The 14,708-nt window shown below is 46.7% G+C and overlaps 1 protein-coding gene across 1 annotated transcript in view; it reads left to right on the top strand.

Annotated features, from left to right (window-relative positions):
- NDUFA10 (NADH:ubiquinone oxidoreductase subunit A10) overlaps nucleotides 1-9,419 on the top strand; it is a 39,456-nt gene extending 30,037 nt beyond the window's left edge. The window contains exon 10 of the mRNA XM_052675410.1: nucleotides 8,957-9,419. Within this exon, the coding sequence (XP_052531370.1) occupies nucleotides 8,957-9,025 (69 nt within the window). The 3' untranslated portion in view covers nucleotides 9,026-9,419. The remainder of the gene's footprint in view (nucleotides 1-8,956) is intronic.
- The last annotated feature ends 5,289 nt before the right edge of the window (nucleotides 9,420-14,708 follow it).

Here is a 14,708-nt window from a genome sequence, read left to right as displayed (position 1 = left end):
TTTAATATCTGATCTTCTTTCCCATGTCATCATTTCTAATTAAAGGCATGCGTGTTAGCCCGCTGGCTCCAACCCTGGTTTGTGCAGTCACTTTCCTCTATTTGTCCAGTGCCTTGCCCCAATGTTTTTAAAGAGTGATCTAAGAAATCCTGGAGAACAGGGCTATTTTCAGCAGAGTGCTATAAAACACAGCTTGCATCCAACACTCGAGGGTTTTTGTTGTTTTTTTTCCATCCTCCCTCCAGGGGGTAAGAACGTGCAGTGGGAGTATTGCATCCTCTTTCTAGCTTGCTGGGATTCTTTAAGTGCATGTGTGGGTGTGAATACTAAAGAAAATGAACAAATGCTTGGGCACATAAACTCTCTCACCACAAGACAGGTCCATGCACCTAGAAGTTCCTTTTGTAATAAAGCAGATCTTTTATCAGAATGTTTTTTATCTTTTGTTAGCCGGAGCGATGCAACTGGAAGAAAGTCAGGGATGTGTGCCTTACCCTTGGAGCAGGCAGTTTATGAAGAATTCTTTGAAGAATGTATTCCACACTCTTGAACTACCTTCAAAGATGCTTTCTATCACAATATGAGTTCGGGCTCCAGTGAGTGCGTGTGCATAAGGCTTGCTTAGAACAGTGTTAGTCGTCAGCTTCCCATCTGAGGCATCCTCTTGCTCCTGTACTGAATTGGTGAACCCTCTGCTCCTCTCTCTTTACCCACATACTGCTTTTCCCCACTGTGCAGTGTCTGTTTGCTGATCCTGGGGATCCCTTCAGCTTCCATCCGGTGATTTCTTGCCTTGATCATTCCTGTTCTCTTCCAAACCAAACTGTGCGATGTCCCTTTCTGTCATGAGATGAAATTTGCACTCTCGCAGTGTGTGAGGAAAGCAGAGACAAAAGTATTGATCCTTCAGCTATCCCTCCATCCGCTGCACTCCTCACATTGTGTTTGTCTAGTCAGTGCAGCTCCATATTGTGTGAAAGCAGTGCAGTGAGCTTTACTGTGGAGATAACTCTTGTGGGGTGCTACACACCTTGGCCTCTGGCCGGCCTCAGATTTTACACAGGTTTCTTGTAGCAATTAGTCACTTTACATATGCATATGCACACATACACATAATCTGCTCTGTGTGAATAAGTAGAACTTCACAGAAGTTATGGTTTTGGTTTTTTCCAGAATCCTGTAGCTATTCACAGTTTACTTTGGTAACAAGAGTTGGCTTCCATGGTAGTCTTGCCTTTGCAGAATTAAGGAGTTTAAGATATTCTGTCTTCTTTTTTTTTCTTTTTTTTCTATGTTTGTAATCCTATCAAAGATGGATGCCATGGTAACAATCTTCTGTTTTTCCTCTCCTGCCATTTTTCTTTTTTCTTGTCTTGCCAAACTTTTTGTTTTTTAGACCAAGGACTCCTGTTCCATTTCTCATTTTTATGGAGTTGTTTGACAGTTGTAATGCCCAGCCCTATCTGCTTTTGGATTCAGGAGGGGATGAAAACAGGCACGCAATAAATTAGGAAAAGCTCAATTTATTTTTGCTGCTTTATCTCTGCAAAAATATTTTTAGCCATTTCTAAAATAAAGGAAGATGTTGCCTAGCTAGATAGCTGTAGGACTACAGGAACCCGAGGAACTACTAAAAATGAAGGTTAATTAAGTTGTTTCTGAAGGTTTTTTGAGAAAGGGTAGGAAATAGGTGCATGATCTGCTCCTGGTTCCTTCTCACTGGTCCTCCTCTGTTCTCATCAACCTTAAATATGCATGGGAAGCGTGAGAAGTTTGAATAGCCCCTCTTCTGCCTTGGAACTATGCAGCTTTTCTTCCCTGCTTACCTTCAAAGATAGCATGGGCAACAGGCAGAGATAACCATCCCAAATATGGAGGGGAGGAGGACTTTGAGCCCCTTGAGACTGTCAGATCTCTGGTTTTGCTTTACATGCCATGCTGTCCCAAGCGCCGGGTGCCTATCTGAATCCAAAAGGCAAGTAACATCCCACTGCTATTAAAATAATCTGCTTTAAACTTGGCACTCTAACATTGAGTCTTGTGAAAGGAAACAGTTTTTTGGGAAGCAGCACAACCTTACCCTCTGAAACCCTCCTGTCCGGTAACATAATAGGAACGCGGTGTCCAAGGTAAACCTCTGTTAAGACATTAAGAGCAAGCAAACAAAAAAAAACCAGCACATGAAAAAATAGTTGGGAAAAAAAGATATTTGGTTTATGGAGGAATGGAGGAAGAAGTTTCAGCCGAACTTCTTCCATTCTTCTGCATCTCCCAGGTTTCTTGTACTGAATATCATGCTCTAAATCAGGAGATGGCTTTGGCACATGTGTACTGAAGGTGCTTGGCTCTGCTTCTCGACCTCCCTCCCATCCGTGCATTGCTCCAGCTCCTTGGCGTAACATCTCCACGGGTCTTAAAGCGTGAAGATAGGTGAATTTGAGTTGTTGAGCTGTAGTATGCCATCTTCCTTTTCTCCTGATAGCACCCTTCTAGTGAGAAGCACTCTAGGGGTTTTTAATGTACAAATGGTGACCAAAGAGCTGCTTTCACTCAGGGTCACAGAATGGGGTGGATGGGACCTTAAAGATCATCTAGTTCCAACCAGAGCTCTGTTGGCAGTCCTGTTGTAAGGAGCTTTTTGCACTGTGCCTGCCCAGTTAAAAAAATGGATCTACACTTAGCTAAGTCTTTGTGACTCGAATTCAGTTGCTTTTTCCAACGATAGACAGTGGACCCTGCACTATGAGCTGAGTAGTTGGTGTTCTTAACATGCCCCTTCCTAAGGAAAAACAAAGTATTCTGCCAGTGTGGAGTACACACAGTGTGGAGTACTGTTGCAAGTTGACACTGGAAAATGACTGCAGTAAAATATTTAGCCGTGCCCTGTTGCTTATTTACTCTTGGCTGTCTTGCAAAAGCAGAGCTGGAGATACACATTAGATTGTTTATGGTGTTTGTAGTTGCTCGAATTGCAAGTCACAAATTCCTTTCTACAGATTGGATTCCTGCTGATACTCAACTATCTGGTTTGAAGTGAAAATGCTTTGGCTTTAAAGAAGTAAGCCATGTCCTCCTTATGGACACTTATCTTTCCATTGGATCTCTAATGATTTCTCTGTTTTTTGTTGTTGGTTTTTTGTTTTGTTTTGGTTTTTTTGAGAGTTACGTGTTGGTTTTTGGTTGTTTTTAAATGAATGAATGAAGGGCAGGAACCACTGAACAATTTCACTACATTGTGTCTGTTTTAACTTCAGTCCAGTAAAGCTTTTGAGAGCTGTCTTACTCAGGCTGTGGTGAATGCTCACAGCACTAAGGAAAGGATGGTAGGAGCCACGCTGTAGGCAAATGTCTGTCTTTTCCAGTCCTGTGGAAATCAAACTGTGCACCTCATGAATGCATGTTTATAGGCAGAAGGGAAAAGAGTGGTGATTCTTTCTTGCTCATGGAGTGTTGGAAAAGAAGACAGATTCTAAGCTTATGGATGTAGACCTTTTCAGGCTGTTGAAACTCTCCAGAGCTCTACCTGTACACGTCTGGTTTGAAATGATTTTATTTGCCGTGGCTGCAGCATATAGCAAACAGCTGGCTAAAACTGTTTGCTGCTACTCTGCAGCATATACCACTTTATAGGGCTTTTCATCACATTTATAGCTTTGACAGGCACTTCTGTGGCAGAGTTCTTAATTTAACTGATGAGATGATCTTGTTTTCATCTTTTTACTGATGTTCTTTTAAAGTTGAGCAGTTTGATTCCTCTGAGCCAGTTCTACCTTTGCTGGGTAGAGCTTATTTCATTAGTTCCTTTCTTCATACAGTGGTTTTTATAGCATACTTCTTGAGCTAATCCCTGCTGCCAGCTCCAGGTTCTGCAGTGCATCACAGCAGACCAGAGCTTGATTCTCAGTCTCCTCCATTTTCTTACAGTGAAAAAATCCACTATCCAGCAGTGTTCCTGCAGGAGCTGGCATTCACCTCCTGAAGCTGCTGGGTCACTCCGGAGGGACATCTGCTCCCAGGTAGTGGTAACTACTTGGCCTTTCCTACTTTTCAGGTGAAAGGTTGTTACTGTCTGCATTCTGACACTTGGTATTGAGCAGACATGTGCTCTGTAGGTTTGTGCTGATGATGCCAGGAAAGGGTTGGGTGGGATTTGTCTCACCCTAAGTGCTGCTACTCTTATATCCTTGGAAATGTTTGGTAGAGGTCATGCATACCTCTACAGCTACTTGTTGCTGTTATTAACACGTTGATTAAGTTGTACTTTTTCTTTAGTCTTAAAGTTTTATTTGAAGGTAGAGAGCGTGGAGCAGTCCTTAGAGTGTGCCAGCCACTTGACAGTGACGTGGCATTGCTGCAAGTTCAACTAGGAAACTTACACTCAATTTCAAGTCATGGTAAATGAAAGTCTCTTCCAAGTATTCACTTGATCTCCCATTGAGAGACTGAATTTTTAGTGTCCTTCAGCAAGAGATCCATCTAGACGTCGGCTTTGTTTATTGGCACCTGTATCTTATACTGGAAGTAGTAGTCAAATATTCAAGTCCTCTTTCTGTTCTCACAGCTACTGGTGAGTTTCATGGAGCTGTGTCCCGTCTCCCTTCAGTCACCTCTTTTTCCAGCCATCACCTTTTCTGTCTGCCATAGTGGCAGCTTTGGTGCTGGCTGCTTGTTCCCATCCCTGCCCTTGTATTGGCTCAGCAGCCAGCAGGCTGGGAGCTTCAGCTGGCGGAGAGCTAAGGATGCAGGGTGGAGTCTCAGCTTAGCCAATTGCTGGCCCCAAAAGGAGCACATCCTACAGCTTCCCTGCATCTCCATGTTTGCCTCCCACCACTTCTCTTTGCAGCTGTCGGGTATGCATTTGGCCGAAGGAACTCATTGAGTCACTGAAAATAAGCCAGCCAAAAGGGGTGCATAGCTTCTCACTGGGTGAGGGAGATGACTGGGCTTGTGGAACGTTACAGCAAGCTGCAGAGAGGGTTGGGGCTGCGCAGCAGAGAGGTGAGATGATGATGAGTACTATAGGCTCCCTCCCTTCTCTTGATATCGAGCTGTCTGGTCCATTCAGCCACCCTGTGCGTGGTCACTGATGCTTTTCCTTTGTGTCGGTACAGGCTCCTCGTGCCCTGAGCAAATGCTTCTTCTAGGAGGAGGTGGAGGGCAGGCAGAGCACCGCAAGAACGGGAACAACTCCCATTGCAGTGTTTCTCCAGATGCTGAGTAGACCGGCCTTGTACCTTGTTGTGCAGCTTTACAGTGGATGGTTCTGAAAGATGTGAGCTTTCAAGGGCTCTTCCTCAAAAGTCGTCTCTGTTGCTTGTATCTAAGATAGATATTGCACAGAACATAAACTCACGTGATTCTGCTTGCTAGGTAAAAGGAAATTCGTTTATATGCAGTTTCCTGTCTGCTTGGAAGGCCCCTCAACATACCCTGAAACTCAGCTGCTTTTGCCAAGGCCCACTGTGAATGATGGAGTATGGATGAATACTTATTATAAAAATTGCTTTGATGTTTTGCATGTCTTTAACCAAAGGCACATGTGGAATTTGTTTTGGACAATGAATTTGAATTCTGCTGGGATTGATATTGTGTTGTTTTAATAGGGGAGGTTTCCCCAGGAATGGAACTGTAAAGCCCTGTATGTTCCCAGAGAGCTCCTGTTGCTTTAATAATCTTGTTATCTGGGAATCTCTTAGGTATCAGAGGGCCAATTACGTGCTGCCCAGAGAGGACCAGGGAGAGATGTTTCTGTGCTAGAATTAATAGACACAGGCTGGTCACAGCAGGTCTTATGCCCTGCCTAACTCACCACTGTAAATTTGTAGGGCAGGGATAGTAATCATTTATTTCCATCTCACATCTCCTCTTTGCTCAGCAGGAGTAACTCTTAACAGGACAGCATGGTTTCTTCTGATGTTTAGACAAGACATTAAAGACAAGTTGAAATGAAATACCCTAGAAAAACTGATGAAGAATGACTTGTAATAGCTTGTGACAGGGCAGGGTGGTGGATGGAATGTAGGAAGGAAGTAGAAGTCTTCAGTTAGCTTGATGCTTTGTAGAAAGAAGTCTGTTCTGACCCTAAAATAAATAAAGAAAAAAAAGATGCCTCCACCTTACTTAAAAGAGGCTTCAGCTTGGATTAAGTAGCCGTTATCATGGCCTGAGCATAGATTTCATCAAGACAGCTCTCTTAAGCAGGATGCTTGCCCAGTTTCTTTGAAAGGAAAGATCACTAGGACATGCCAAGGGTCCTGTGTGGAACCAGGTTTTGTGTGGAGCTGGGTGGACAATCTGTGCTTAATTAATTGTAAAGAGTGTGGCTGATACATTATTTTGCTTATTATTTTGTTCATTTTTTATTATTATACCTGCATCTCTTTTGCCTGTAGGATCACACTTTATAGTAGTTGCCCAGCGTAAGGTATTGATCCTTTTGCTGGGAGTTGTGTTATCCTGTGGCTTAGTTACCTAGTGGGTACAGAGCCTGGTTCACGTTTATTCAGGCAGCAGCTGCACTAAAATTTTGCCTTGCTTTAGCAAAACGAGTTGCTAAGAGATGGTTCTGCTGACCTGCTGGTGCAGCCTGCGCTCTCCTAGCTGCACAGAGCACGTGTGCTGCTTTGCTGTATTGGCAGGCTCTCTCTCACAGTCCTGCATGCTGTGTTAGTAATCTCTTAAAATGGCTGCTACCTAAACAGCCTCTTTCCCCAAATCTTTAAGGCTGCCAAGAATGACTTGGCACTTGTGATGCTGCCCATGCGTGGTCTGCAGGGCTGTGCCTATCCTCTTCCTGCCAAATGCTATGCCGTGCTTTGTCTGCAGGTGTGTCTGTTAGCTGACCTGCTGAGTCTCCAGGCATGGACTGTATTCTTAAGTCTCCCATGTCCTGCCATGCCCAGAGCTGCTGTTCTTCAGCTCTAGGCCTGGATGCTACTCCTTGAACTCCTGCATGCCAAGAACCCATATGGGCTACTGTCATAGAACCGTGGAATATCCTGAGTTGGAAGGGACCCACAAGGGTCACCCAGTCCAACCACAGCCCCATGCAGCACCTCCCAAACCCAACCCCTATGGCTGAGGTTGGTGTACCAGTGCTCCCTGAGCTCCAGCAGCTCGGGGCTGTGCCCACTGCCCTGGGAGCTGCTCCGTGCCCACCGCCCTCTGGGGCACAGCCTTCTCCTCACCCCACCATACCAGGCAATGCAGAGTGGAACAGTCCCTTCCCTTGCCTGGCTGGCAGTGCTAGGCCTAATGCGTCTCCATTTAGACTTGTCCTTATTACAGCTTGCTTTCTCTCCCTGGTGAGGATGCAGACCCTCCAGCTTTCCTAGCACATCTGATGTCCCAGATGCTGCAGCCCATTCAGCCTTTCCTTCTGCAACGTGTTTCTTGGTTTACTTGGCCTGAGCTCTAGCATAATGTGTCTCCAGAGGCCTGTGAAACCATCCATAATTCCTGACATGCCATCCAACAACACGGCTGACTCTGAGGGTCCCCAGCCCAGTGCCATTGTTGTGGTTTAACCCAGCTGGTGGCTCAGCACCACGCAGTTGTTTGCTTGCTCCCTCCTTTCACAGTGGGATGGGGGAGAGAATCAGAGGGAAAAAAAATTGTAGAAAAAGTCAAACTTGTGGGCTGAGATGAAAACCTTTGACTAAGGTGGAGAAAAGGAAAATGGTAATTATACGAACGTATCTAAAAGTGATGCACAAGCAGTTGCTCACTACCCCCAGCTGATGCCCACCTAGCCCCTGAGCAGCATAACTGAGAGAGATGAACTCCCATCCATTCAGAACTCCTTCTTGATGTCATGTGGTATGGAGTGTCCTTTTGGCCAGTTTATGTCGGCTGTACTAACTCTGTTCCCTCCCAGCAACATGAGCCCTTCACTACAAATGGCCTTGGCTCTGTACAGCACTGCTTAGCAGGCAACTGTAAATATCAGTGTGTAATCAACATCGCTTTTCTCCTAGAACCAAAATGCAGCATCTTACCAGGCACTCTGAAGGAAACAATTCCATCCCAGCTGAAACTAAAGACTTTATTCCATACCATGTATGACCAGTTTGAGTCCCACAGTTTCTCCACGTTCTAACTAACTACCATCAGCTCTCTTATGTGGCATCTTGTGTATAGCAATGGGTCAGAGAAGAAGTAATGAGACTGCAGAATCAGTGTTTCCATGAGCCCTGGGCTGGGAACCAGTGGCACAGAAGGGTCAGTCGTGCTAACCAGCAAGTCTGCAGCAGTCAGCTCCCAGAAACCTGGAGGGTCTGTGTGGAAGAGCTGCTGCTTGAAGCTCAGTGTGGTTCTGAGGTTGCAAGTGAAGGTTGTTGCTTAGGTCCCAAGGTACCTGTGAAATCTGTATTGGTGTGGTGTTGAGAAACTTCAGTTTTTCTAGCAAGTAGTGGTGTCTGGCCGTGCTGGTGGAGATGGGCAGAGATTGCATTCTGCTTTAGTGAAGTTAGGTTCAGCTCTTGAAGGCTAAACATGCAATTTCATTTGAATGGTTTAATTTAAATGTAGTAATTAGCTCAAAATTTCATGCGTGAAACTTATGCGTTTAATAGTGTGTGTCTGTTCTGGCATGAGATTCTACTGACTTATACAATTCTTTTACTGTGCACCAAGATTAGAGGGGTCATCTCTAATTAAAATGAGGAATGGCATACAGTGGTAGAAATGGGTGAATCCAGATGGAATGTGCTTTTCTGTTGGTGAGAAATTGGCTTAGTTTACATATAAATGTGTTTATATACGGTATTGAAATAGTATTTTCTGTGTGTATTCTCTATTTTTCTCTGAAGGAATTAATTTTTCTACGAATACCAGTCCTAATTTTGCAAAAAAAGGCGTATTTCCTTTTGCAGATAACACAGGTCGCTTCGTAGAGAATCTGAAAACTTTGGTAAACAGCAACAAAATGCCTGATTAAAGTTTCTGTTTTCTCTAGCTTCCTGGCCGCAATTATCAGAAGGGCTACAATGCTGAAGTTGGTGACAAATGGATCTGGCTGAAATGAAATCTGCCTCGCTCGGGAGCCCTAACGGTGATCAACCACAGCACTTGAGTGGAGAAGAAGCTGAGTTCAGAGTGTCTGCTCTGCATCAATTCTGTGTAGCACAAAGGAAATGCTGGGTAAATCATCTTCCAGCTACAGCATAAGAGAATAGACTCCTGGAAGGCAAATGCAAATCGCCTCGTTCTGGTTTGTTCTTCCCTGCTGAATTCAGGGTGCTTTCTCTGTGGATGCTTGATAGTCTGTGTGTAATAGAAAAGTGGTATTACAGGAGCAGACTTAAGATCGATGCTGAACTTCTTCATCAAGACTGTGGCATGCTATTATACAGAATTATCGTTGTTTTCCTGAATGAAGAGAAATTAAACCTGTATCCTCCTGGTTCTCACAAAGTTAATTTCTTGCTCTGTCATGCGCGGTGTTTTATTTGCTTCATTAGAAGAGAGCACCTGCTTAAATAATGCACTCACATCATGTTCTGAAAGCCTCTTACCAGACATCAGTATCAAAGCAACAAAGCACAGGGAGAAGTTTTTGAGAGAAGGCAGAAAGTTTTCTTGATGCGAAGAGCAAAATATCTGTGCTTGAAAGTAAAACAAACAAAAACTGCAAATAATTGCCAGCAGTTGTTCTCACAGCTTCTTCCCTTGAATGGAAACCATAGATCAAAATGTTCGTGGGATATAAAAGACAGAAGTAATTACTACATTTGTAAGTCCCTGAAAATCCAAGTTCTTTCTTTTTAAATCTATGATTCATTTGGTATTAGTTAGTCACACAAATGAGGCACCTTGGCATTGGTTCAAGCACTGCTGTCCGGATTTGGTCCTCAGAAATTCTGTGCTTCCAGCAAAGGGCTGGCTGAGCACTGCAGTCACCGGACGGAAGCGCCGTCAGGCATCCTGGCCTTCAGGGCAGTGCCTTGGAATTAAGCAACCAGGTCTAACCCGTGGGCCAAAACTAGGATGGAAAGAGCCCTTTAATGAGAGCCGTGGGGGATCAGTTGGGTGCCGAAATAAATGAACAGTGGGGTACAAAAGTCTCCCTTCTCACCGATCTGCGAATTCTCTTTGCATCTTTTATGGCTCCAGTTGCGTTTCCCATTGTGGAAGGACCGACCCCTTTGGTGCCACTGAGCCACCCTGTGCTGATGCAGCTGGTGGATCCTCGGAGAGGGGCGAGCGCTGGGATGCAGTGCCAAGTATGCGAGTGTGAAACAGTTGTCCTCAGCCCCCTGAAGTTCTCTGGTCTTGAGGCCTGGTCAGCAGCCGAGCTGCTCAGCGTGGTCCTCACACTGCTCATTGCGCTGCCAGCTGCTGCCTCCTGCTCCTCACAGAGCAGCCCATAAGGGTTTGTGCCTTTCTTGGTACCTTGGCACTCTTGACCACAGATGTGGTGGAAATGAAGCCTGCCTCGCTTGAGGCTTTGTGCATTTTCACCTTCTAGACCTGTTTGTGTTCCAGCAAGGCCACGTGCTTCCTCATCCCATGCCTTTCCCAGCAAGGTGTGTCCTGGTGGTTCAGTGCCTGAGAACCTGAGCCACTGATGTCTGTTCCTGTGGATGAGATCCTGCTAGCTTTTCTTTAACTGTCTCACAGCAGCCAGTAATGAGTGTGGAGATGAACAGAACATCTGCTGGGGCTTTAGATTCCCTTTGGAGGAGTCCGGCTCTGTTTTCACAGGTGTCCTCCATCTCAGTGTTGCTCTGTTTTCCAGGTGTTGTAATTCGCTTGGCAGTGGACGCAGTGTCAGAACTCTTAGAAGGGCGTTCTGTGCTTTGCGTGTGGTGCTGGCGCAGCTGTTGAGTTTCACTTTGCTGTAGCAGGGCACGACGTGATGCAGGGCGTTTATCAGAGCCTTCCCTGCCTGCTCCAGTGGGCCCGAGTTCAGCTTTGGATGTGAAGGAGTTGAATTCCAGCGTTGGCATTATGTGGCAAGTGGTGTGGTATGACAAAATACATACGGGGCATAGTTTTAATCCAAGTTTTCACTCTTTTTCAAAAGTAAAACTGTTCACAAACTAATTCTGTGAAGGAAATAACTTTCCCTCCCCTTGCTGTGGGAAGGAGCGTTAGCTGTGTTTTTCTCTTCCCTCCTTCCTACTCCAACACTTCAAATAAAAAATCTCCTAGCGAGCCAGCTGTAAAGTCTTTTGAGTTTCTAAGACTATTCTGTGCCAGTTAAATGAAACTGTCTCCAGTTCTTTATTAGATTGGAAAAGATAAAATGACTCAAGTCCTCTTCACACTACTGCGTAGGTACATATGTGATATTATCTGCAGTCTGCCTTGTTATCCCCAGTTCCCACTGCCTATATTAAAGCCTGGGGAAGCTTGCCTCTTGCCCGTCATGTCCCATGCTTGATTCTGCTTACTTTCCAAAGGCACGGGGAATGGTGTTGATTCATCTAGAGCCATCTACCCCACGTTATGGGCAGAGCCACCGGGTTTCCCAGCATCAGCATCAGTCCAGCAACATCCACCACCTTTGGTTCACTGCCCACTTGCTCGAGGAGGGTGAAAAGAAAGAAAGAGGAGGTGGGAAGAGGTCCTGCCACCAAAATGATGGCTTGGTACGCTGCAGCCTTGGGTGAGGCTGTGATGGTTGCCTCTCGGCCTCGGGATCCAGTGCTTTCATGCCAACACTTGTCCTGCACTAACAGCTCGGCTTACCGCAGCTCAGATTTGGTCTCCTAACCACCCCCTCTGGCCATTGCTGTGGTCGGTGGATCAGTGTCTGTGCTTTCCCAGCACATCCTTTAATAGCCTCCTTGCCAGCTGGGTACAGCTGAAGCTGCCCAGAGTGGAACCAGGGCAGCCTGTGCTGAAGGTACCTGCAGTGTCTGAGCCCCTCGTGCTTTGCAGCTCAGCGTGAGCTATTGATTCCTCTCCTGCCCCCACCCACACCGCACTCTTCAGCAATGACGTCTGGCCCAGGGCTGCAATTAAGAGATCCAATGAGTTTCTTCTTCCACTTCCTCCTTCAAGGTGTAACTCTTGCGTTTTAATCGCAGTGAGGTTTAGATGTTAACTGCTGCTGAAATTCTGTGAAAGCAGAGCCTTTGCTGCCGAAATTAAATCAGAGGATGCACATTGCTGTGCCCCCACCACAGACGCAAACTGCAGTGAATCTCTTCTGTTGAAGAGCTTGCTGAGCAAGTGTAATTTAGATGCACAGCCAATTCCAGCTGGCTTTGAATGCTGTTTACAAAAGACTGGGCAAAATGAATCATTTGTGCAAAAGTTAATGGAAGCGAGTGGAGCAACGGGGAGGTGGGACTGCACACCATACCTTGACGAGCTGCTTTTCAGGAATGTGTGTACCTCAGGTTTATTGCAAGCCTGAAAGTCTGTTTATGAAAATACTCAGAAGGATCCATATGCACTAAAGCAGACCTTGGAGGAGAAGGAGGTCTGGAGATGAATAAAAGGGGTTGCCTTTCCTCCATAAGTTCCTGGCTACCTGTTCACTTGCAGGTGATCTTGGACAAGCTCCTCATGGGTGCGTGGCCCTGGGAACCCCATTCCACATCCATATTGCTTCCTATGGTCCTGCTCATCTTGCTCACTTGTGAAATGAGCCTTTAGTTCAACACCAGTTGAAAGGTAGGTTGGGCATCCAAAACTGTGTTCTCCGTGAAGGCTGTGCTTGGTGAGAGCAGCCTAGAGCCATACTCTCTGCAGCAGATTTAGCCTGACCCTTCATCCCTTGATTCCTTTCTTCCATCATGAAGGGGTTTGGGTCTGGTTCCTCCTGCAGCTTTGCATCTCTAGCTGCCCTTCCTGCTGCGCTGGCAAGAAAGTGCCATGTCTCCATCTCTCTCACTTGGGCAATGGCAACCCAGCAGCACTGTGCTCCAGGTTTGGAGTTGTGGATTGGAGATACCCACTGTGCTAGAGGAAGGAGCTTGGGTGCTGTGCTAAGGAGCTCTTCTGAGAAAGGGAAACTTTTCCCCTCGCAGTCATTCCGTAAGATGCACTTAATTTGATCTGACCCTTTTAACCTTGATAAGAGCACAGCATTCCTTACATAGCTGCTGATCAGATAGCGTCACTGCAGGAGCAGTGCGGGCGGTGGGATGGCATGAAACCTGCCAGTTCTGCTCCAGTTCCCAGCTTTAAGTTGTATTTGCCAAATACATACGCACAGCGAGATCAAAACAAAAGTGTTGCCTGCCGGTGCTGTGTAATTCCTCTGCTGGAGCCCAGCCTAGCTGCTTCTATCTGATGGGACCACTCCCGACTGTTTGATTCCTGCTGGGCTTCTCCACCCTGCCCTGCAGAGCTCCAGATACAGACAGTACCCAGATCTTGAGAAAACTTTGTCTCAGTTAGCTCAGTGGCAGCCAAGTGCCTTTGGAGATGGCTGGGCTTTCTGTTCATGGCACAGACATAGTGATGCTTGCAAAAAATTGACCAAAAGTAGGCACAGTCCATCCAGCCATGGCATGGTTGGCCTCTAAGCTGTACCTGTTTGCCAGCTCCTGGGACCGATGAGGTTGATTTTTATCCTCAGGATAAAAAGGAAGGGTGTTCAGGAGCCAGTGGGATTCCAGCAGGTGAGATTGGTCGTTATAACAGAGGCTTCATTGACTGCCTTCAGATTCTGGTTTCTGCCTGCTTACAGGGGATCCCTGAGCATCTGGAGGAGGAACCCCTTTGCTGCTTCTTTGCTGTGTTGGGTGTGGGTGAAACTCAGACTCCTGTTGTCCTCAGAGCCCGCGACAGCGGTGTGAGGTCTCCTGGCTTTGGCTTCCTGCAAGCCCTGGCTGCCACTTCCTATTCCAAAGTTTCCTTATCCCAGAGCAGAGTCCTGATCCCACTGCAGTGCTTGCAGCAGTAGCATTGCCACTGGTCTGTTACGCTTTGAGGATTAACGTTGATATATAGAATTTGTTTTCATCTTCCATTCAGAATGAGAGCAGCCTGATGCTCGGGTCAGTGTTGGAGCTAGTGGAAGCAAGATGTGCAGATGGAGACTGATGTTTTGGACTTCTAGCCTATTCTGTGTGGGTAGGACCATGCCCAAAGCGTGGCACAGCCTTCCTCTCTGCTCAGCCTGTGCTGTGCAGTGTTGGCCAGGAGGTGAGCAGTGGGGTTCCTGGCCCCCAAAGGGCAGCAGAGCTGTGCCACTGGGGCAACCCAAAGCCACCGTGATCTCACAAAGTCCTGTTTGCTTCCCCCTAGGTCCTGGCAGAGCTGTGAGTACACAAAACCCCACTCAGCTCCTCCCCATCCCCTTTGATTTCCCTGTGCATGGTTTTATGTGCAGAGCACATCCTGACCAGTAAATTCTAAACAAAGTGCGGGGCAACTGCATGAGCCTCATCCAGATCCTCTGGTATTCCCATCTTGCTGCTTCTTTCCCAGCACGTCCCATTAGGTGGCAATGCAGCCTGTTCCTGCATGCGGCACCCGAGGATGAGGGCAGGGAGTGTGGGGCTTCAGGCTGGGGTCTGCAGGCTGCACTGGGACGGGCTGGTGGCACTGAGGCTCCACTGAGGGATGGGAAAGGCACTGGAAATCTGTGCTGCCTTTCTCAGCACACCGCCCCAGGCCTGCAGGGGATGGTGGCACCTGCAGTGCCCTGGCCAGGCTGCTTGAGCTCTTGCTTAAGAATCGAGCAAGCAAAGAGCTTGTCTGGCCAAGTGCCGGCATGCCTGGCTGCGGTGGGGACTTCCCAGGCA

This window comes from Tympanuchus pallidicinctus, unplaced genomic scaffold (assembly GCF_026119805.1).
Source record: "Tympanuchus pallidicinctus isolate F22 unplaced genomic scaffold, pur_lepc_1.0 scaffold15, whole genome shotgun sequence".
Classification (NCBI taxonomy): Eukaryota; Metazoa; Chordata; class Aves; order Galliformes; family Phasianidae; genus Tympanuchus; species Tympanuchus pallidicinctus.
The sequence above is the reverse complement of the archived record's forward strand: the minus strand, read 5'-3'. Positions and strand labels throughout refer to the sequence as shown.